A 24,726-nucleotide genomic window follows, 5' to 3' on the forward strand; every position below is an offset into this window, starting at 1 on the left:
GGTGGCCGCCAGAGCTACATCCGATGCGTCGCTCTCGACCTGGAAGGGGAGGGACTCGTCGATGGCGCGCATCGTGGCCTTTGCGATATCCGTTTTGATGCAGCTAAAGGCCTGGCATGCCTCTGTCGTCAGGGGAAAAGTAGTGGACTGGATTAGTGCACGGGCCTTGTCTGCGTACTGGGGGACCCACTGGGTGTAATAAGAAAAGAAGCCCAGGCAACGTTTCAGGGCTTTGGCACAGTGGGGGAGAGGGAACTCCATGAGGGGGCGCATGCGTTCAGAGTCGGGGCCTATCACTCCATTACGCACTACGTAGCCCAGGATGGCGAGACGATCGGTGCGGAACATGCATTTTTCTTTGTTGTAAGTGAGGTTCAGGGCGTGAGTGGTCTGGAGGAATTTTTGGAGATTGGCGTCGCGGTCCTGCTGGTCGTGGCCGCAGATGGTGACGTTGTCGAGATACAGGAACGTGGCCCGTAAACCGTGCTGGTCAACCATTCGGTCCATCTCTTGTTGGAAGACCGAGACTCCGTTCGTGACGCCGAATGGAACCCTTAAAAAGTGGTATAACCGCCCGTCTGCTTCGAAGGCAGTATAGTTGCGGTCACCGGGACGGATGGGGAGCTGGTGGTAGGCGAACCTGAGGTCCACGGTGGAAAAGACCTTGTACTGTGCAATCCGATTGACCATGTCGGATATGCGGGGGAGAGGGTACGCATCTAGCTGAGTGTACCTGTTGATGGTCTGACTATAGTCGATAACCATCCTCTGTTTCTCCCCGGTCTTAACAACTAACACCTGGGCTCTCCAGGGACTGTTCCTAGCCTGGATGATGCCTTCCTTCAGCAGCCTCTGGACTTCGGACCGGATAAATGCTCGGTCCTGGGCGCTGTACCGTCTGCTCCTTGTGGCGACGGGTTTGCAATCCGGGGTGAGGTTCGCAAACAAGGAAGCTGGTTCAACCTTGAGGGTCGCGAGGCCGCAGACAGTCAGTGGGGGCATAGGGCCGCCAAATTTAAATGTTAAACTCTGGAGGTTGCATTGGCAGTCCAACCCTAGGAGTGTGGGCGCACAGAGATGGGGGAGGACATACAGCCGGTAATTTCGGAACTCCCTCCCCTGCACCGTTAGGTTAGCGATGCAGAACCCCGTGATCTGAACGGAGTGGGATCCAGCCGCCAGGAAAATTTTCTGGGTGCTTGGCCGAATTACGAGGGAACAGCGCCTTACCGTGTCCGGAAGAATGAAGCTCTCTGTGCTCCCAGAGTCGATAAGACACGGCGTCTCGTAGCCATTCACTAGGACTGTAGTGGTTGCAGTCTGGAGCGTCCGGGGTCGCGACTGGTCGAGGGTCGTCGAAGCCAGACGTGGTTGTTGAAGTTGAGCATCGTAATCAGGCAGTATGTGGCCGTCTGTGTCGGGGTCCTTCAGCCAAGATGGCGGCGTCCACGGATCGAGGGCGGTCGGGGGTGGACAAAATGGCGGCGCCCATCTCTCCCTCGTGGCGTCCGGGGTCCAAAATGGCAGCGTCTGTTGGTCACACGTGGATCGCTGGGGGGGCTGGGTCTGTGGTCCCGTTTCTTCCCCGGAGATAGCGGCGACCCCGCGGGACTTGCACACCGTCGCGTAGTGGCCCTTCTTCCCGCAGCTTTTGCAGGTAGCCGTGCGGGCCGGGCAGCGCTGCCGAGGGTGTTTCGGCTGGCCGCAAAAATAGCAGCGGGGCCCCCCTGGTTGGTCTGGTGTTTTGGCCGCGCAGGTTTGCGGGGGTGGGGGGGGGTGTCGGAGAGTCGACCGCAGCGGGGGTCCATGGAGCCCAAGGGGCTGTAGTGCGGTCGGGGGCGTAGGCGTGGGCGTTACGCAAGGCCACATCGAGGGATGCCGTCAGGGCCCGAGCTTCTGTAAGTCCCAGAGATTCCTTCTCCAGAAGCCTCTGGCAGATCTGGGAAGAGGCCAAACCTGCCACATATGCATCGCAGACCAGGAGCTCTGTGTGTTCACTCGCTGTTACCGCCGGGCAGTTGCAGTTTCGACCCAGGATCTGCAGGGCGTTATAAAACTCGTCCAGCGATTCCCCCGGAAATTGCTGTCGTGTGGCGAGCTGGTAGCGAGCAAAAACCTGGTTGGCGGGCCGGATGTAGATATTCTTCAGCGCGGCGATGGCACCGGTGAAACCATCCTCGTCCTCGATAAGGGAGTAGACGTCAGGACTCACCCTGGAATAGAGGACCTGCATCTTTTGTTCGTCAGTCGGTGTGCCGGGGGCCGTTCGGAGGTAGCCCTCAAAGCATGCCATCCAGTGTTTGAAGATAGAGACCGAGTTAGCTGCTTGGGGTGCGATGCGCAGGCACTCCGGGGTGATTCGGAGCTCCATGTTCCCACGTCGTTTTCTTCAATTTAAATTCTGCTTAATAAATTGTAGCACCGTCAATATGATGCGAGGCAGGTTGAGGTAATGTCAATTGAAGGCTTTCTTCAGCAGAACTTTATCCCCAGCAGCGTGGTTACAGAATGCAGCTGCTGAGGGAAATGGAGGGAAAAACTGGGTTCTTATACCGGCATTTCTGGGTGGAGTCCAGTTGGTGGCAGATCCTATCATGACCTGGCATCCCTCCACCAATAGCCTGTCGACACGTGGTGTACCGTATTACCTCGAATACATACCACCACACCTAACAATTACCATGAAGTCAGGAGATCAACCCTAGTTCAAACAGGAGTGCAGGAGAGCATTCCAGAAGTATTACTAGGGCATACCTGAAAATGAAGTGTCAAGTTGCAACACAGGACTACATGCAAGCTGAACAGCCAGGCTGCATGTAGACAAAGCTAAGCGACCCCACAGCAAATGGACCAAAGCTCCGCAATTTGCCACAACATTTTGGCAACCCTTAAAAGTGGTTCATTCCCAAACTGCTCGATTGGCAGATGCCAGAATTTTCCCTGAGGTAATATGGCAGCCAATGTCACTCATATTAAACAAGCTCAAATTCTGTCCTCTCACTGCTGACCCCGCTAACTCTGGCACGGTCAAACTGCAGCGTATGGGAGGTGACCGCAGTCCAATTCTGACAACGATCATTATTTTGTTGTGTTACAGGATGGGGATAACAGTATCAGGGAAATTTACAACACATTGGCCCTGATCTAATGGCCTCTGTCGGCTTGCTGACGCGACCAGGCCGTTGAATCTGGTGAGAGGTCGCTCGTGGGATTTGAGACTCTCGGAACGCCTCGCGAGATGTCACGATCTGTGCCTCGCCCTCACTGGGCGTGACCCAGATTAACACATTTAAATCAACCATTAGGCTCATTTGCTCCGGTTTCCTCCCACAAGTCCCGAAAGATGTGCTTGTTAGATGAATTGGACATTCTGAATTCTCCTTCTGTGTACCCGAACAGGCGCCGGAGTTTGGCGACTAGGGGATTTTCACAATAACTTCATTGCAGTGTTAATGTAAGCCTACTTGTGACAAGAATAAAGATTATTATTATCATTATTAAGAATGTCAATGCCGGATTCTCCCGAGGCCCAGGAAATGGCAACCTCGCCTGGGAGATCTTGCCATGGCGCCACTTAGCACTGGTCCACACAAACGTGGACCAGGCGTAAAGGCACCTGTGTGGGTATTCAAGTCCATTGGAGGACCCCAGGTAGTCGGGCTCTGGGCAAGCTGGTACTCCTGCTGGCACCAGATCATCTTGGCACTGCCAGCCTGGCACCTTGACATTACCAACTGGGTACTCTGACAGTGCCACCTGATACTTCCACGGTGCCTGTATTGCACTGCCAGGGTGCCAGGCTAGCAGTGCCCAGGTGCCAGGTTGCTCATGCCAGGGATCGGGTCCGGGGTGTCCTCCCCTTAAGAGGATTCCCCTTAAGGGGAAGCTCGAGGACCCCCGAGAGGTAAATTGGGGTAATCGGGCATTTGGAGTTTGCGGTGGGGTAGCAAAGGTGGGAGGCATCGAAAGATGTGGGCAAATTTTAAAAATGGTGTCCTTACTCACAAGTCACCTGCCGGCACTGACGGAATGAGATAAGCGCGGCCTCGGCGCGTCAATACCAACAGAAGCCAAAAGAAACGTCAGAGTTCCATTCGATAGTGGGGTCATTCTCAGTATTGAGACATTGAGAAACACCCTGCTATACGTCTCCAAAACGGGACTCTGTTTTTTGCACGTTAAATCGTGTCCATTGTGACTGCACCAACCAAAAGTAGTCATCTAGCCCCTAATCCCACTTCACTGTTTGTGTAGGTTACAGGACTTCAAGTGCAAATCCAAATATTTCTTGAATGTTAAGAAGATTTCTGCCTTTCCCATCCTTTCAGGAAATAAGTTCCAGATCCCTACCACCTTCGGTGTGAAAGGTTTCCCCTTGAATCCTCTCTAAATCTCCTACCTCTTACCCTAAATTTAAGGGCAGGTCAATTTGGCCACGCCCATCTCTGAGATAGCCCAGTCCATCGAATCTCCCATGGTGGGTCCTGTTGCAACGGGACTGGAAAACCCGAGCCATTGACTCCTGATTCTAGGCTCCCCAGCTGAGGGCATAGAGGGCCATCCTATCGACTCGACCTCAACGCCTCATAATTTTATACACCGTGATTTGGTCTCCTCTCAGCCTGTTCTCCTCCTCCTGAGAAATCAACCCTGGCTTATCCAATCTTCCCCCACAACTAAAATTCTCCAGTTCAGGAAACATCCCTTTCGAGTGCAATCATGGCCGGAATTCCCTGGTCGTTGGGATTCCCTTTTCCCGCTAGCAGCGTACCTCTGCCAATAGCTTTCATGGCAGTATGGGGTGATTTCAATGGGAAATCCCATTGAGAATAGAATCCTGCCACCAGTGAACGGCTCGGCAGTTAAACACACGGCTGGGAAACAGAGAATCCAACCCCATGGGCGAGATTTAATCAAAATGTTTCTCAGTGTAAGGTAGCAAACAGGAACTGCTGCGAGTTCCCCGACATCGGCCAGGCAAGGCTGTCACTGCGATAAAACCTTAATAGGCCCGCTTCACAAGGCCCCACGGGATCCATGCCGCAAATCATGGTTTGCCGGCAGATTCGGCCAGGACCACGCTAGCCAGTCCCCTGCTGACAAGGGAGAGCAGCACTTAAACTGCTCCTGCACAGTCAACCCCACTCCACTCGCAGTCAGGCTGCCATGTAGACCAGGCCCATGCTTTGGCGGCACATATCTGGGACGACGCATTGGAGGCCAGACAGAAAACCCTTTTCCCCCGGGGGCCCAGGAGAGTCAGCCACAGGACAGCCCCTGCTGCCTGGGAGGAAATGGCAGCAGCCTTCAGCTTGGGGAGTGTGACCCAGGACGACCGGCACCTAGTGCCACAAGGTCAATGACTTCCACCGGGCCGCTCGGGTGAGTTTGCGCCAGACACCCAACCCCCTCCCACCACCACATACTCCTCACTATCTCCCCCCATCTCTCCAGGCCCCCTCCCTCAACCCCCAAGCCCCTCCACCCCAGCAATGAATGATGCCAGCGGCTAATGATATTCCCTCTGGGCCCCGCAGGAGATGTTGGCGCACAACTGACGGAAGAGGGCACGGACAGACGACGGGCTGCCAGACATCCAAATCCTCACCCCCCCATGAGGAATGGGCCCTGGAGATCGTGGGGTGGCCGAGGACTGAGCGGTGATCAACGTGGAGGTCGGCGCACGGCGCAGAGATGAGGGCCCCCAGCCCCCACCCAGAGGACCAGTCAAACCTGAGTTGTTAATGCCATACACACTGACCCATCCCTCCCACTGACCACATGTTCATTCTCCACAGGACCTACAGCCAACGGCACCAGCCCATCCGGGGTAGCCTCCACCATGTCTACCATGAGAACATTTCGAAGGAGAGCACCACACACTTGCTATTGCACATCAGGTGGAGGCAGGAACCCCCAGGCGAGACAGCAGTCAGGGGTCTGCTGGATCCCAGGATACAGCTAGGTCCCAGGCAGACGCTGAGCCTCTGAAACAGGCTATCCTGGAGCTGATCCGTCGCTAGGGTGCGGCTGTGAGTTTCACAGGGGGATGTCAGTGACACTCCAGCAGGTCCATAGCCAATTGGAGGAGTCCCAGAGGCTATGGGCGCAGGGGATGGCGCCAGCAATGTGTGGCAATGAGGCTAACACTGCTAGGAAGGCCACGGGACGCAGTAAGCAGTTGGCTGCCTCCACCTCTGATGGGCATCATGGGTACACATAGTGGAGCAGTAGTGGAGCAAGGAAGACTGAGCAGGTCGAGGATCACTGAGAAGGCACTGCAGGGAGAGTACAAGGGCAGGGGTAAGTGGGGTGCACGTGAGGGAGATGGTTGGGGGGAGAGGTGGGGGGGGGTCTGGTCTGGGAGGGATGGGTGAGTGGTTCTGCACCATTGTGAGGCAGTTGAGGACACTTTTGTTCACCATTAAAGTCTGTTGGCCTTGATCAGTATGACACCTCTGGCACTTTGTTCAGCAATTCAGGCCGAGCACCAATCCCATGGCCCATCTCCCCAGTCATCGGGGTCCTGCTCCACTCCAGGCCCAACCTCGGCACACCACGTGCAGCCGATGGGTGTGAGGGACCACTCAGCAGACAGGCAGGGGTCAAACTATGGCATTGAACTAGGAGCTCCAGTGCTCAGCTCTCTGCGGGTTATCATCTCCCCCCCTGCTCTCAACATTGACCCACTGACAGTGCCAACACAGTCCCATCACCCTGGATTGATGTAACATAGACCCTGGGAGGGTGGGAATGAAGTAGTGGGGGGGGGAGGATGGTGAGTGGGTGGGGGGGAGATGGAGAGGGATGGGGGAGGGCAGTTGGAGAGAGGGGGAGTGATGGACGAGGCCATGTCCCATGTCCTATGTGAAGCGGGCGAGGATGAGGACCGCCCTGGCCAACCGGGCCTGGCTGACCCTTGCCACAGCCACTTTTCCTCCATCTTCCGGCTGGTCCTGTGGGTCCTCCCCGGACTCGTCCTCCAGCCCTTCCTGGTCAGGCGCATCCTCATCCTCCTCCTTGGAGGTGGCCACATATTCCTCCACTTAAGCACATCGCCTGCTGCTGTGCCAGGTTGTGGAGGACACACAGATTACTACAAAGTGGACGACCCTCTGGGGGTGAACTCCAGAGCGGTCGATGCATCGGAACTGCATTTTGAGGAGTCCAGTGCACTGCTCATTGACAGTCCATGTGGCCTCATGGGCCTCGTTGCACTGGCTCTCCGAATTGATCACCGGTCTCCATACTAGTGTCATTAGCCAGGTCCTCAGCAGGTATCCTCCAAGAGCTAGCCAGCCATCCCGGAGTGGGCTTCGAAGAGGCCAGGATATCAGACTGCCCCAGGATGTAGCTCCTGGGATGCGTGCACACACATGCATGATCTTCATGTGGTGGTCGCACGTGAGCTGAATGTTCAGATAGTGGTACTCCTTTATGTTGATGTAGGGCACTCCCAGACTGCCAGTGAGTGCAAGGCAACATGCGTGCCATTCACTACCCCCTGGACCTGGGGCATCCCTGTGATGATGGAGAATCCTGATGCCCGGGTATCTTATTGGGCTTGGTCCGTGTCAAAGTTTATGTAATTCTCTGCCTGGGCAAACAGAGCATCCATGACTTCACAGATGCACTTGTGGGCTGTAGCTTGTGAGATGCCACACAAGTCTCCGCCCAAGCCCTGGAAGATCCTGAAGTGTGGAAGTTCAGGGCTGCGGTGACCTTGATAGCCACGAGGATCGGATATCCTCCTCCTCCATATGGTGCCAACTCAGCGAGGATATAGCACAGGTCCCACACCATCTCCTTGTTGGCGCGGAACCTCCTGCGACACACGCTGTCCGTCATCTGTTCAAAAGATCAGCGACGCCTGTACTTTGGGCCGTCGCCAGCCTCTCCCATTGGGTCCCTCCCTGGCCTGATGGGCGGCATGATCCTCAGTCATGGGGCGCAGGGCCCCTGATTACTAGACCTCACATCCTGTCCCCCAGACACTTACATGTAACATTATCTGGACAGGGGCTGGGGCAGGCAGGGCCGGGTTACCCCCAGAATTGGACCACATGATCCAGGTTTGGCATGGTGGGCTCGCAGGTGCTGCGGCACCTATCTCCTTCTCCCCCCCGAGCTCAGTCCAGCCCATGGATGGCCAACCCCCCTCCTGTCCTGCAACCTCCCCTTCCCCTCGACCTAGGATGAGCCCTCAGGGGTGCCTCCACCCCCTTCCGAGCACCAAGGCAGCAATGCCAGTACCCCCGGGCTCTTTGTCAGTGAGCAACAATGGCTACTCACCTCCTCAGGTCTCCGCAGCAGCCCTCCTGCTAGCTTCACCTTTTTAAAAAGGAGTACTAATCTGTGCCTGCATGACCACTTGCTGGGGAGGCAATTAGATAACGGGAGGCCGTTAGATAGGGGGTCGCTCCCATTAATTGTATGGAGACCGGGCTTAAGTGGTGATTATCGATTTCTCACCAATCTCGGGTGAGATCCTGATTTTTCCAGTGGGAGTGGGCCATTTCAATCAGCGCCCGGCAGGGTTCTCTATCTGGCCTCTCCCATGATTTAATAGCCTTGTCGCGCTCTCGCTCAAGCACAACACTGTAGCCACTTAAAATGGCCAACTCTCGATTCAAAATGGCAAATGGCAAAGGCCGATGGGAAAGTCAGCCAACAGGACAAAAACGAGCAGCTGTAGGTTGCGTGTGTATTTACCTCTGGAAAGGCCAGACAATATCGATACCAGCAACCATCAGCATAACAAAACACCAGCCATCTGCATATTAATGAGCAATCCCCGGGAACAATGAGCAACATTTAGACACATAAAGCAAAACCAGACTCTTCGGCGCCAGCAGAAGCCGACACAAAGGGAGGTGAACGAGCACCTCAAGACCGCCCATCGATCAGGGAACCGCTCCAGCATTGGAGAAAATCGAACCAAGTGATTGGGACAAAGTCCAATCACTTGGGACCAGGTACAGGTCCGCCCCGAAAGGCGGGAAGCCCCTAGGGACTATAAGAATTGAGCCCCAAGTTCAAGTTGCTCTCTTCTCCACAGCTTCTCCAGCTCTTCACTCTTCAGCAGCTCCTCTTCAGCTCCTCTTCCTGCCCGGGTCACCCAGCAACAACGAACCAACATTGACCGTGACCGGAGCAGTGAAGATCGAATCGTGAGTTTAATTCGACCCTCGCTACGAGATAGGCGCTCCTAGCTACCAATCTGTACCAACTTCGAATCCCGCAGGCTCAGAACCCGAACGAAAGGCCATTTGTTTCCCTGACCTGGTGGGCCAGTTCCAAGTTAAGTATAGGCCTGTTAGTTGTAGAAGTAGCTTAGACGTAGAATTTGTGCATGAGTAGCGATTACTGTGTATAATAAATGTGCTTTGATTTAAACCTTACTAATCGGTGTATTGGATTATTGATCATTACTCGGACTTGAACCTCGTGGCGGTATCATACCTGGCGACTCGAGAGCAAAGGGAATAAAACAGAGCAATTGAACTAAGGCAAAGTTAGCAATATTATTTGGCGACATCCTGACGGGACCTGATCTAGAAGTGGAAAACCACTCCGGGAGAACCCAGAATTTGAATTAGAGATCCAATTGGAAATAGAGAACCACAAGTGTTCAAGCAGTTCTGATCAATACTCATAATTCGGAAGTGTGTGTATGCATGCGTAACTAACAGGGTGATAAGGTAAAACTGATAGATTTTTTGTTGCGACAAAACTGTCGGAAGTTTGTATATCGGAAAGTAGCGAAAGCCGTACCCGTATTTCCAGCACCGCCTTAGCTCCCCTGTTCCAAATTTAAAAGAAGCATTCGGATAGGAAAGATGGCAATGCAGGCAATGCAGCGCCTAATGAACCCCGAGGAATTTGCGGTCGCAGCGACCAGCAGCAGTAGAGTGGGACAATGTCCCATTTGGGAGGAAGACATCAGGAAATATCTCAAAGGGAATGGATGGCCCCTTTGGAATGAATTCTGTGACAATGAGGAATCAGGTCCCGGGAGTATAGGACATATTTGGTGGGAGAACCTGAGCGGGATCCACAAAAAGAGCTTAGGGAAAGCTCGCAAGCCGTTGGCAATCGTGTCCTGCTTGACACAATTGCGAGGCACAGAGGAGGTCGTTAGGACGCTCCGGAAAGAAGTTGAGGGCATACATCGAATGAGTAAGGTCGATGTAAGCGAGGTAGAAAAGGAGAATTTGGAATTGAGAAGGAAGTTGGCAGCAAAAGATGTAGAGGTGGAGGATGCCAAAAGGGCTCAACAGTCTTGTCTGGCGCACTTAAGCAGCTTCCAGTCTCACTACGAAAAGGCCTATCAGGACACGCAACGTGCAGTCCTGGTACATGAGGAGACAGAAAAACAGGTAGAGGCATTACAGAAACAGTGTAGTGACCTCAAGACAGCATTAAGAGCACTCCATGCTGCCACCACAGAACAAAGACAAAGCACGTTAGATCATGCAAAGTGCCGGAAGCAGATTGCAGAGCTGCAATCGCTGCTCTCTGTTCAGAAAGGTTTCCAGGAAACTTTTGGAGAAAAATTAGATCAGGAAGATGGCCCTGATTGGGAAGAATTGAACGAAACAGCGCAGAGATATGTTCAGGGAACATGTGCGCAGGGAAAGCCACAAAAGAGAAAAGCGCCCCAACCTCCCACACAGCAGATAGTTCAAGCTCCAATGAACCCAGTAACCACCCACCGCACAGCCACATCGGACGATGAGGAATTTCTATATTCCACCCCCTTAACAGTGACCCAATTACGGGACGCGTGCGATAAGGTCACATCGTTCCTCCCCACCTCAGACCCCCACCATTTCTTTGCCACAGTTAAGCATCAGGTGACCATGTACGGCCTGGATGAGTGAGAGCATGTAAAGCTCACCGTTTTAAGTTTAGACCCTTCAGTAGCAGCAGCCCTTCCCGACCCACAGAATGTAGGAGGAGGCACCCTTGCAGAAATGCATACCGCGATCATGGATGCGATCGGGTACAACAGGGGTGACCCCGTAGAAGGCCTCAATAAGTGCAGGCAAGAAAAGACAGAACACCCCACAGCGTTTGCTGGACGCCTGTGGATTCATTTCACAGCAGTTTTTGGAGACGTAGACCGTGCCCATTTGTCCCAAGACGGTATGGCCAAATGGACCCACACCCTTATCTCCCATGCCACAGAGGCAGGACAAAAAGCCTGTACGAATTATGACCCTACAGAGGAAGCCCACAATGATAAATGGGTTTTAAAAAGATTGTCCCGCGCCTGGGAGCAGTCTGCACAAAGCAAACCCGCAGTTAAATATCCCGAAGAACAGCAGGCAGAAGCAGACAAACCCACAGTTAGGGAACCCGAGGAAGAGCAGGCAGACATGCATCCAGTTAAAACACACCAGAACCCCGCATAGGTAAACGAAGGAAGCAACAGCCCCCACCAGAAACCACCGGAATGTTATAATTGCAGACAATTAGGACATTACGCACGAGAATGTCAAGTCCCCCTGAAACTGCAACGGAATCAGCCCACAAATGCCCCCCGAACCAGCAAAGACACCAACAGCCCTTAGTCCAGGACTTGGAAAAAAAATCTTCAAGGGGTAGGTCCCATGACCCCTTATGTGTCCCAGGGGTCATGTTACAACTGTGGGCAGTCAGGTCACTTCGCCAGAGATTGCAGGAGACCCCCACCAGCTAGACTAGCCCCCAGATATGAAAGAGAACACCACCCACAGCAGCTACAAGGTCCCAGCTGCCCCATGCAAACTGTGAGCGCTTACCCACCACTTCTCATGGCAGCGTTACCTCAGAAAGGCCACTTCATTTTTGTTTCGCTCCTCCTTCCTCTCTTCTTTGGTCACGCTGCACTCCCTCCATATGCTAGTTACACCCCAGCCCAAATGTGATTTACGATGTCCCGTATTCTGATGGAACCTGCCGCATGTTTTATCTTGTTTGTCATATGTTGTTTGTCAGACCGCAAAACTTTTTCACGACGCCTTTCTCGGCCGAAACCTCTGAGGACCTGCCCACAGAGACTTGCTACTGTCCCAGATGCCAGTTCAGCGGAACTCGTCTGTCGACAGATACCACATGCCCGTTTATAACTGCTCTTCTGGTTCGAGGGAAGAACCACTACGGCAGCCCCCCACGATGACTACATTTCGTGCCCGTTCTTGTCGGTTGCTCAGGCAGTGGAGAAATGGCTTGGGACCCTTCCTGCCTGGGAACCCCCCCTCTGGTCAACTACGCTCGGGTAGGAGAGACACGGCATTGGTAGCCATCCTACCCGGGGACTCCATCCAACTCTTACCCGTTGCGGCCCATACGCACCTCATTTTGGAAATTTTAGTTCAAAAAGTTTTGTTTTGTTTCAGGTAACCCTTAGGTTGCCAACCACATGCTTAAACATTTGGATGGTAAATTGCACAGTCTGCGAGACAGCTCGCACTGGTTGAGTATTTGAAAGTGTGTCTTATCCTAAAATTCGATTTTTGAAAAAAAATGAGGGAGTCACACATAGTGACCAATTATAAAGGGAGTAATTGGCACTAAAGGACAGACAGACTATCGTACGAGATGTTAAACAATGATAGTTACAGACACTCTGCTTGTTTCCTCAGAACTCCAGAAGCTCCAGGACCGGAGAAGAAAAGAAATGAAAAGAAGAAGCACCATGAGGACATCCTCCGGATGGCTTATCTTTATGGACATTTGGTTGCGAGTGAACGGGAACCCCATGACTTCAAGCACCCCAGCCGTTAATGTTTCACTTCCCAGCAGTATCCAGAGCCCAGTCACCGGCGACACCACATCATCTTGGTGTGCCAGGTTCATAACCTGGTACTCCCTGTCCTATGTAATAGAAACCTTACTGGTATTAGCGATACTCTGCTGCATAGTGCAGACTATGCGTCTACGGAAATGGAGAAGGAGAGCCGACCGCGCTCGGACCCCGGTATATAAGATCAGATCCCCTATTTTCGGATACGACCAGACCCCCGACCCCCGCGATCTATAATAAAGAGCATTCACTTGCGTTTTATTGTAAATAAAGAAATGTAAAGAACTGTTCATGAGCAATTTGTACGATCCTGAGCTTGACTGCCAAGCCAGGAAAACTGTGTATAACTGCTATGATTTTGTTGTATGGTTGAGGAAGGTAAAATAATGAAATGCTTAAGTGAGTGTAGTGTATTAAGAATAGTTAGAGGTTCCCAGTTTATTGTTTTGTAATGCATGTCCCTGTTTGACATAGCGCCCTTAGAATTGTCAGCTAAAATATTTTTTTGCATAGCTATGGTCAATGCAGAGGCCATGAAGGAAGTGCCCCCCCCCCAGGTCAGGGAATGGAAAGCAACATAGTTATGTGATCCTTCACACTTCGCATTAGGATCACAAGGAGGGAATGTAGCCACTTAAAATGGCCAACTCCCGATTCAAAATGGTGAACGGCAAAGGCTGATGGGAAAGTCAACCACCAGGACAAAAACGAACATAGATTACGTCAAATGCAGCATCCTCATGTACCATCAGGTTTCATCATGTTAGTCAGATACAACATTGGGAAAGATTTTGCAGCTGTTCATGCCAATCCCACCCGCAGTGCATGCCCGCCATGGGTTTCCTGGCTGCAGAGGGTGGATTCAATGAAAAATCCCATTGACGGTGGCAGGACCACAAGATCCAGCCGTTAGCCAACGGCTGGCCGTCTCCCGCCGCTGGGAAACATGCCGCGGGGAGACCAGAGAATCTTGCCCATTACCTTTATAAATCAGTGGTGTCATTGATTTATTGGTGCAAAAATGAAGATTTATCCTACCCCTCAGAATCTTTCCAATAATTTTCCCTCTGCCAAGGTTAGGCTGATTGGTCTGTAATGAGTTGAGCCGGAGTTTTTGCTTTCTGTTCGTGTTAGGCAGGTTCGGCAATAGGAGAAGAAAATATCCCGAGAACTGCAAAGTTGCATTTTATGTTGGGGTAAACATTTGACACGATTGTCACCTCCCTCCGTCAGTGACGGGGTGTGTTCCCCAATGTTGAACGTCGGCAACATCATTTGAATAGAACATAGAACATAGAACTTGGAACAGTACAGCACAGTACAGGCCCTTCAGCCCACGATGTTGTGCCGACCATTTATCCTAATCTAAGATCAACCTAACCTCCACCCCTTCAATTTACTGCTGTCCATGTGACATTAACATATAATTATCATGCCTCCCCCTAAGGAAGTCCGTTCATATCGGTGTGAGGACAGACTGGTATGAAACTTGACTTGTCTTCCATGATGCGCACCTGGTAGGCAGACCTCCTCAGGTGAGTGCAGCACCCAGAAGTTAAAGAGTCATGCCTGGGTACTACCCGTATGTTGCCCACTGGCACTGCCCCCCTACGCACTGCCATGGAACTGTTCCCGGCACTGCCTTGGAATTGCCTCATGGCTCTGTCTTTAGCACTGCCCAGGTAGTGCCCATGTAGTTATTGGTAGAGGGATTGAGTTCCGGAGTCGGGAGGTCATGTTGCAGCTGTACAGAACTCTGGTCCGGCCGCATTTGGAGTATTGCGTACAGTTCTGGTCACCGCATTATAGGAAGGACGTGGAGGCTTTGGAGCGGGTGCAGAGGAGATTTACCAGGATGTTGCCTGGTATGGAGGGAAAATCTTATGAGGAAAGGCTGACGGACTTGAGGTTGTTTTCGTTGGAGAGAAGAAGGTTAAGAGGAGACTTAATAGAGGCATACAAAATGATCAGGGGGTTGGATAGGGTGGACAGTGAGAGCCTTCTCCCGCGGATGGATATGGCTGGCACGAGGGGACATAACTTTAAACTGAGGGGTAATAGATATAGGACAGAGGTCAGAGGTAGGTACTTTACGCAAAGAGTAGTGAGGCCGTGGAATGCCCTACCTGCTACAGTAGTGAACTCGCCAACATTGAGGGCATTTAAAAGTTTATTGGATAAACATATGGATGATAATGGCATAGTGTAGGTTAGATGGCTTTTGTTTCGGTGCAACATCGTGGGCCGAAGGGCCTGTACTGCACTGTATTGTTCTATGTTCTATGTTCTATGTAGTGTCTGGGCAGCGCTGGGGGTGCGGGGGCAGAGGTGTGGGGGATTCCAGGAGGAACTCCTTTGCGCTTTCTGTGCTGGAGCAGCCTTTAAAAATGGCTCCCCAGGGCAGCACTGTGGCACAGTGGTTAGCAGTGCTGCCTCACGGCGCCAAGGTCCCAAGTGCGATCCCGGCTCTGGGTCACTATCCGTGTGGAGTTTGCACATTCTCCCCGCGTTTGTGTGGGTTTCGCCCCCATAACCCAAATGTGTGCAGGTAGGTGGATCGGCCACATTAAATTGCCTCTTAATTGGAAAAACTGAATTGGGTACTCTAAATTTTTTTTTTTTAATGGAAAACTGGCTCCCCGACGCTCGACTCAGTTTCTGGCAGGGCGGGCAAATCATAGGCGGTCCCGCGAGCGATGGGTCATGGGACCTACCCCTTGAAGATTTTTTTTCCAAGTCCTGGACTAAATGGCTGAGAAAATTGCCATTGCTGATATTTGTATAGACCATCGCTTTTGCAGAAATAGATGCAAATTTTTCATTAAGATCCATACCAATGTTTGGTTACCCTTATGTTTCCCAGTAAATCAATTTTGTTACGCCCTGATCTTGATATATTAAAAATCTTTGTTTTTTCTTGAATTTATTGACTAATATATTTTCTTATATCGTCTCTTTGCTTTCCCAATTTCTTTTTAATTACACCCAATAAACCTTTGATACTCCTCTAGGTTTAACCCTCAGCATGTGTCAGAATTGCCTATTTTGTTGTTACCCTCTCCTGTAATCCCCTTGACATCCAGAGAGATCTAGATTTGTTGCTTCCACCCTTTATCTTGAAGGGAAATAAAAATTTGCTCTAACTTTCATTATCTCTTCCTTGCACGCTACTGTCTCCCACCCCCCCCCCCCCCCCCCTCCTCCCCGCCCACATATTTACCTGGCACAGACTGACCTTCAAGTGGTTGTATCCAGTCCATATTAGCTAAATCACATCTCAGCTTAGCACAATTAGCTTTGGCTCAATTGAGAAACTATTCCTGACCGCTTCTACCACAGTGCTCCCCACTCCCACTTGCCCCCCACTCCCACTTGCCCAGCTTCATTCTGTAAAAATAACTCCAGAATACCTGCCCTCTCTTATTAGGTGATGTGTAGCAGGATGGGGATGATGATTGTTTTATTGTTTTACAGCTGAGTGGACTCCTCATAATAATACTTGCATTCGTGCTAATGTTTCACCCGACCGAAATCAGACATATCGTGTCACTGAATACAGTGATCTTCTCTGGAACAGTTTACGCCGTTATTTTGTCTATAGTACTGCTTATTCTTGGCACACTGGGAATCATTGCGGCATATCGGGAGACCAGAACTCTGCTGTTCCTTGTAAGTCCACCTTATTTGTTTCAAATTTTGTTTCCTTGCACTTTATAAATGCCCTGCCTTTAAGTTTGTTTGAATTAAGCATGGCATATTGCATTGATATACTAGGCATCATGGGTTTGCCTTGACTGCAAAATTCCTAAGTCACAACATCCCAGCGAATGGCACAGTGGTACAGAGGTTAGCACTGCTGCCTCACAGCGCCAGGGACCCTGGTTCGAATCCAGCCTCGGGTAACTGTCTATGTGGAGTTTGCACGTTCTTCCCGTGTCTGCGTGGGTTTCCTCCGGGTGCTCCAGTTTCCTCCCACAGTCAAACAATGTGAAGGTTAGGTGGATTGGCCATGCTAAATTGCTCCTTAGTGTCCAAAGATGTGCAGATTAGGTGGGGTTATGGGGATAGGCAGGGGGATTGGGCCTAGGTGGGGTGCTCTTTCAGTGGGTTGGTGCAGACTCGATGGGTCGAATGATCTCCTTCGGCACTGTCAGGATCCTATGAGTGGGAGCTTGGGAGTGGGTCACTTTCCTGCTATTGGAGGTCAGGTAGCTGAGGAAGGAGAGGCACAAATGTTACTCTCATAACCAATCATTCCTCTTTTTCACATCTATCTGCATGCATGGTCTTGTCTTGGTGTCTGGGAAAGCAGCAAGTAAATAGCATTGGCAAATGTACCGAAATTGAAATTGCATTGTTTAACCTTAGATTTTTTTCAGCACAGTTTAAAGGAGAAGATGAGATTGGGTAGTTGGAATAAAAGGGAAGAACTAGGTACTTTTATAACAGATACTTTTATAGCTTTATGAAAGCAAATTACTGCAGATGCTGGAATCTGAAACCAAAGGAGAAAATGCTGGAAAATCTCAGCAGGTCTGGCAGCATCTGTAAGGAGAGAAAAGAGCTAATGTTTCGAGTCCAGATGACCCTTTGTCAAAGCTTTTATACCTTTATTATATTTCGGATGCAACTTCTTAAACTTTCTGGAAAGGAGGTGAAGTGAAGGCAGTTTCTACTGCTATTTAATTGAAAAACATGAAAGACAACTGATGGATAGCAAGTAGCGATGGAATTGGTCTTTCCAGATGTGGCCTCCACTGGGCCCATGGGGGACAGCAGACCCAGGGGAATGACACCCGTATGCACTTCCAAAGCTGCTGAGCAATGGGATAAGTTAGGCCAAGAAAACATTCAACCCAGGGTGCAACTGGAAGAGAATCTGTCAAGTGGCAAAACCCAACTATGCCATTCTGCTAACTTTTCATGAAGGTTGCACGCCTATCAGCTACCCTCTGAACCTCCTGTCGTGATTTAATGAGTCTATTTCTGACCTGCAGAGGTCTACTGATCTAGTGGCTCTCTCATGGTGTGTTTTATGTCCATCAAAATAGATCAGTTCATTTTCAGCCAAATAGGCCAGCCTGGAGGTTATGGTGGTACCATCTGTGGAACATGTCCAGTAAAGTGAGGATGAAAGGTTGTTGGGATAATGTGGATTTATTATTTCTTTCTGTTGTTTTTGTGTGTTTAGTAACTCAAATGTGGGTGGTCTTTTCTTGTTTCAGTTCTTCATGCTAATTCTGGCGGCCTTTGTGGTTGAACTTGTTGCTGGGATTTGCGCTTTTATCTTCAGATTTCAAGTAAGTGCCCATCAGAATTAACGCTTGGTTCTCAGAAGTACATCTGAAATATGAGCAGGAGTAGGCCGTACAGTCCCTCGAGCCTACTTCAGTATAAAATACAATCATGGCTGATTTCCCACCTCAACTTCACTTTCTCACTTGGTCTCAGTATCCTTGATATCCTTTGTATCTAAAAACCTATCAATCTGAGCCTTGAACATACACAAGTATTGAGCATCTATCCTCTGAGGTAGGGAATTTAAAAGATTTACCTCAGTCCTAAATGATTAACCCTTTATTCTGACTTTATCCCCCAATTTCCAGGCTCAATATCCAGCAATGGTGGATGTGCCTTCAGCTGCCAAGACCCTAAGCCCTGGAATTCCATTCCTAGACCGCTCCACCTCTTTGTCCTCCTTTTGAGACATACCTGAAAATTTCCCACTTTGACCAAGCTTTTGGTCTTCTACCAACGAACGTGTATCAGTGTCAAATGTTGTTTTATAACTCTGCTGCGGGGCCAGGCAGCTCAGTCGGCTAGATGGCTAGTTTGTGAATTAGGATAGCATCAACAATGTGGGTTTGATTCCTGTTCCAGCCGAGGCTGGAGACTTCCTGCCTCTGATTGTGGAAGGCATTGACAAAGCGCCAATGACACAAGAAAATGCCAAGAAAATGGCTCAGGATAAAACATCAGCAAATAATGAGTCAAGGAGCTGCCTTTGGACCAAGCACACATGATTGAATGAAAGTCTGCTCTGAAGCGCTTTGGACTGTTCACCATTCCATCATCGTTGTTGCTGTCACATAAGAGGAATTATAGCTACCTCCTATTGAACTCCAGTGATGACACTGAAGGAAAGGAACCAAACTCAATGCCATGTGTAAGTTACTGCACAAACTTACCTGTTGTTCAGCTTCGACTACCTACAACTCTCCCTGAATCAGTCCTACCTTCATTCCAAGGCAGCAGCTCAGGTACCATCAGCTAGAGAGTAGACAGTGGTACTGAAAGATTCGCAAGAAAAGACAGGGCTGTGGGTCAGAATATGACACCAGCCCCTGGAGATTGAGGAGTCGCGGGACCCAGAAATCACCAGTGTGTACCGGTCAAGAAGGATAGCACCATTGAAGCAACGGAGATCAGGCTCCAAGGATGTGTACTAACTAACATGCGGGTTCACAGATCCCGTTTTTATGACATTGGAGAAGCCCGTTCTTTACTCTAAACACTGACAACAGCATCTTGCAGCATTCCTGTAATCTGCAGCAGAGTCCCACATGAGCATTGACTACGGAGCAATCCATACTGCTATTCCCATCGACAGACTGAGTGTAGCAAATAGGAGAGAGAATAGAGAGCAGTCAGCAAGGAAAGCCACAGTGTTGTTGTCGCCTCGGGCTCTCACAATCTCATAGGTGCCATTTAACCAGCCATTGTGCTGATCCAAATGGCTTTTGGAAGTTCATCTGTCTGACATGGTGATTTTAGGACTGCAGTACTTGCCAAGCCTGTCCCCTCTGTGTATTTCATCAGTAAAACATGGGAGGTACCATGTCCTAGGAACAAGGCAGGAGTGACTTCATTTATGTCACGGTGCCTATGGTAGTGAGTAACATAGCACAAACTGCAATACATGTCAGTCATCAGAGTTAATCCTCTAACCAAGAATCATAAGGACAATTGAAAATGCAGGAAAAAAACAGCTAGTCCATCAAATCTGCCCCACACATAAACAGTTCCTCTCCTGACTCCTCTCCACTCCATCCCTTATCCTTCCTTCTCCTCCCTCCCTGCAGCTGTATAATCCCTGGGGAGAAAAAGAAACCTAAAGCCAATAGAAATACATATGCTGGAAAAAAATTATTTCTGATCCCCTCGGGTAACTGGAACAAATCCAGGAGATCTAATACACCATAAAGACCTTTTATATGATGTGCTCTCTATCCCTGTCAAGAACTGGTCTGGCACACAGAGGGTTAACACACACACCACACCAGTTGGCACCATTTCCAAAGTCTCAATGCTCTCTAACACACGAATAATCCCCAAATGGTCAATCTATACTCTTACATTGTTTAAACTCCTGTGTCCTCCTCAATCTATCAAAATGGATGCTATCCTGCCCTTTTATTTTGTAGAGGTCAGCTCGTCTACACTGTGCTAAAGTAAATAGATCGAGGTCGCTGAACCGATCTGAGTAGTTGAACTTCTTTAAGCTGAGGATCATGTTTGTAGCCCTCCTCTGAAAGTCTTTCAAGGCCAATATATCATGCACCATGTAACGGTCTAATGCTGGCCAAGCCAGCAATCTGTGCATTCTCAAACTAATATCCTTTTATTTATACTGAATGGTTTTATTAAGACAGTCAAAATCCCTCTTAGCTTAAGCATTGTCTACATTGGTCATGAACTTTCAGTGATCTGAACACAATAACAAACAGATCATTTTTCTTTCTCAGCCTCTTTCAGTATTACTCCCTGCAAATGACATGTGTATTCCTATCAATTGATCCTACCAATGTGCATCATGCTACATTTATCTGAATTAAACACTATGCCACTGTGTGGCCCATTCCCCTCGCACTTCCTGATATAATTACATTGATAAGAAAGCATGACTGCTGTTATCACCTCCATTTCTGTAATCCCTTTTGTTTTCCAGTTGACAAAGGATTATTTTGATGACGATATGGTAAATTACTACAGTGGAGACAATGTGACAAGTTCTTACTCAGCCAGCGCCAATTCCATCATGATCTCAGTAAGTGTTGGGCCCTTTTCCCAAATCCTAACCTCACAATGCAGCCAGATGTTCCCCTCACATTTTATTTATCTGAGTATAGGACATGCATTGACATGAAAGACAGGTGGTGGATTGAGCCTTAATCCAAGTCAAAGTCCAAGGGTAGAGCTGCACATCTTGCACATGTGAGGCCTTGGGTTGAACCCATGAAAATATAAAGTTGCAAAATCTGCCTCTTGGTGCGATTAAGCAACACAAAATGACCTTTTTTAATCTGAACAGAATCCTCATCACTAAAATATGCAGCACTGCCCCCTGAGATAATTCATTGTATAAACTGGAAATTATAAGGAGTCTTTTCTGATGAAATGGAGGATTCCCTCATTTTCAGGTATGATCCCATCAATGAAACAAGAAGGATAAATTGTTGCCCACAAGGAAATAAAGGTATCAATGATAGGCTGGACTGGGCTGCAAATGTGGACTGCAACAGGATTGTTTTGTCGAAGGGTCATCCGGGCTCGAAACGTTAACCCTGTTTCTCTCGCCACAGATGCTGATAAGTTTATCCAGCATTGTCTGTTTTTATTTCATCCTGTGAAGGTTTTGTTCAGGTAACTAAAAGAAAAGTGTTTTCGTTGGCCGGTGAGTCAGCAACCTGGGAGCATAAATTTAAGACCATCACCAAAGGGATGAAGTTTTTTTTTAAACGTTAGGACATGGAATGCCTCATCGAAGCAGTGGTGTACGTAGAGTCTGTGATAGCCTTTAAAAAGGTAATTGGTTAATACTTGACATGGAAACATTTATAGACCGATGGGGCAGATGCAAGCAAATTACACTCATTGGGGAGCTGTTTCAAAGAGTTTACTTCCTTCAATGCAGTAGAACTTTCCAAGTTTAACCAGTTTGTGTGGAAATATTTGTTCTAAGAAATGGGTGGTAGGAACAAGGGAGGATATTTGATCTTTTGTTAAGTTGAACAACACCATCACGATCATTGTTCCTTATCTTTACTCTAAAGTTATTAATAATAATAATAATCTTTATTGTCACAAGTAGGCTCACAGTAACACTACAATGAAGTTACTGTGAAAAGCCCTAGTCGCCACACAATGTCCAATTTACTAACAGCACGTCTTTTGGGACTTGTGGGAGGAAACCAGAGCACCCTGAGGAAATCCACGCAGACACAGGGAGAATGTGCAGACTCCGCACAGAGAGTGACCCAAGCTCAGACAGTGACCCAAGCTTGGAAATTTCACCTGGGACCCTGGCGCTGTGAAGCAACAGTGCTAAACACTGTGCTACCGAGCCGCCCCATAAAATGAAAAGCATTTGTGTTCCTTACACATCAAAAGGCTCAATGAATTATTTTAAATGCTGTAACTTGTGGAACAACATTCTACAGGAGGGTAAAAGATGAGAAACCCGACAATATGTTTTTGGAATTGACTGGGAGGCGGAGCTGGTTAGGACACACAGTGACAATTTTTGGTTCCCCTTCAAACAGATACACTGATTTTTAACATTGACAGAACAAGCAGGCAGGATCTTGTTTTAACCTATTGTGGTGTTGGGTGCTCTGGTGCACAGATGAGCCAACACAGTTGTATGTGGTACAACTCTATTTTATTTTAACTCTTGTATACAGTTCGTTCTGGATACTCTGCACGTGCTGTCTCCCTGAGTGTGTCGTGTAGCAGGTCTGTCCTTGTCCGTGTCTCCAGCTAATACTGACCACCAGGTGTCGTGTTTGTGCTTTTATATCTTTCTGTGATTGGTTATGGTGTTGTGTGTTCTGATTTGTCTGTTGGTGTGTCTATCATGATGTGTGTGTCTGAATATCATGACATCCCCCTTTTTACAAAGATATGTGCCTACGTGGTTATAAATATGATCGTGTCGTGAGTGCATCTAAGAGTGTGTGTGTGTGTTGTGTACAGCGTGTGTATATGACGTAACTATTTACATGGGGCGATGTCGGGTGCATCACAATAACAAGGTTGTACCATAACAAAACATGAATGCGAGAAAAAAAACAACTTGAACAGTGGTCCGGTCAGACGATATCTGGAACGATAAACAACAACAGGTTATAATACAGAAGTGTTTGACTTTTTTGAACGTATGAACAGCGTTATAAGTCCAGTCTAATGGGTGACCGCCTCAAGAATAGGCTGGTCCTCAAGCCGGTTCAGCTGTGGCGATTTGGGTTCACACTGGTTCACCTTGGACTGTTGGAGGTGATGCTGTTGCCGAAGTCTCTACTTTTCCATTTGTTGTACTTCGTGCAGTGCTTGGTTTTTCATTCGTGCAAATATAACATTCAACATCTTTGTTAGTGTTGCCTTGGCTGTGGTTTGGTTTACTAAGTTTTTTTGCTGGCCAGGTGTATATTGTAACGCGTTCTAACAGCCTGTAACACAGTTCCTTCGTGTATTTCTATATGCTGAGATGTTACTGTAGTTAGTAAGGCCTTAATTATCTGCAACTGAACACCTTCGTCGGTTTGTGGTCCTTGAGAACAACCACATATTGTCTCTATAATTCTATCAATTAATTTCTGTAAACAGTCAGATGATGTGCTGACTATGCGGGGACATTTCGACTGGCATGCCAACTCAAAAGGGAGAAAATACTTGTCTGCTTCAATAAAGTTTGCCCTGGATTTGACAGGTGGCAAGGTCCCAGAAACAGCCTTAGCTTCTGCATGGGGAGGATTTTAGCTGCTGTGGCCTGGTCACGGGTGGCGATGGAAGGGGCATGATCCGTGGCATCTCCACGAAGTCATCCTTGGGAACCAGTGGAAGATCCGGCGTGTGCGTACGGTTCAGTTGCGAGCGTGGAAGGCGGCGCAAAGCTCGCTGATTGTGCCTACGCCCCAATCCATCCGCCCTGCATGCCAGGAACAAGGTGGAGTCTTTTTTCTTTTTATGTTTGTGGTGGACGGCATCTTGTAGCCGATGGGTCGTTGCCATCGAAGAAGCACCATCACTAATGTCATGCAAGGCGATGACTGTGCCAGATGTGGAAGTTGGCCGAGACCGTGCACGCTGGTTCCGGCCACCTGCTGTGCCGGAAGGGCGACTCCGCAGAGAAACGTCGAAGCATGTCGCCTTGGAGAGAGAATTGTTGCTCGCATAAACGTCTGGCGATGGCGCGAATTGGTGTGTCCGTCTTGGACCGCCGGTGCTGGTCGCCACTGCCGACCCAGTGGGACTGCCACGCGATCCATTCCCTGTCGCCGTGGCATCCGCCGTCACCCTGAGCGTGCCATCACCGAGCCCGCGACACCGGCTGTCCGGAGCAAGGTCTGGCGTGCGCGAATCAGAGTCGGCGCTTGGCTGCTCCCCATCTGGAGTCCCAACAGGTTCACTGGAGGCAGCCGAGATTCCCTGAAGCTGCACTTCTGGAGTCGGAACATGCAGGAATGCACCGACCAGTGGAGAGGCTCGAGCCATCGAGGGTGGAAGCGGTGCGCCGCCACCGCAGTCGTCAGTGGTCCCACCGTGATCGTCGAGTGCCTCGGTACACACTAGGCGAGGTCTGTCACCTTGCACCTTTTGCATGGGAAGTGGGATGCTGTCGTCACTCGTCTCACATCCCGTGGATAGATCCTCATTAGCAGCTTGCTGTTCACTAGGGTTGGGTAAATTGTCAGAGTTTTCATCTGGTGGTGCACACCATGTCGGTGGACTGTCATTGTCTTGCCGTTGTCCTTCATTTGGGCTTTTCTTCTTTGGAATTTTAAATCTTCCCCCAGACATTGCAGAACCTTGGGCGTCATTCTCCGACCCCCCGCCGGGTCGGAGAATAGCCGTTGGCCGCCGTGAATCCCGCCCCCGCCCCCGCCGAAGTCTCCGAAGGGAGAAAAGTCGGCGGGGCGTTAATGGCGCCGCTGCCG

The 24,726-nt window shown here is 49.7% G+C and overlaps 1 protein-coding gene across 5 annotated transcripts in view; it reads left to right on the top strand.

Moving 5' to 3' along the window:
• Positions 1 to 24,726, top strand: part of LOC140430961 (tetraspanin-18B-like) — a 322,769-nt gene that overhangs the window by 248,822 nt on the left and 49,221 nt on the right. For 4 of the 5 annotated variants that reach the window (XM_072518807.1, XM_072518808.1, XM_072518806.1 and 1 more), the window contains exons 3-5: positions 16,265 to 16,459; positions 18,016 to 18,090; positions 20,739 to 20,837. In XM_072518807.1, the coding sequence (XP_072374908.1) occupies positions 16,265 to 16,459; positions 18,016 to 18,090; positions 20,739 to 20,837 (369 nt within the window). Of the gene's footprint in view, positions 1 to 12,629; positions 12,965 to 16,264; positions 16,460 to 18,015; positions 18,091 to 20,738; positions 20,838 to 24,726 lie in introns of all 5 variants that reach the window. The other variant, XM_072518804.1, reaches the window with a different exon arrangement.

This window comes from Scyliorhinus torazame, chromosome 10 (genome assembly GCF_047496885.1).
Source record: "Scyliorhinus torazame isolate Kashiwa2021f chromosome 10, sScyTor2.1, whole genome shotgun sequence".
Taxonomy (NCBI): domain Eukaryota; kingdom Metazoa; phylum Chordata; class Chondrichthyes; order Carcharhiniformes; family Scyliorhinidae; genus Scyliorhinus; species Scyliorhinus torazame.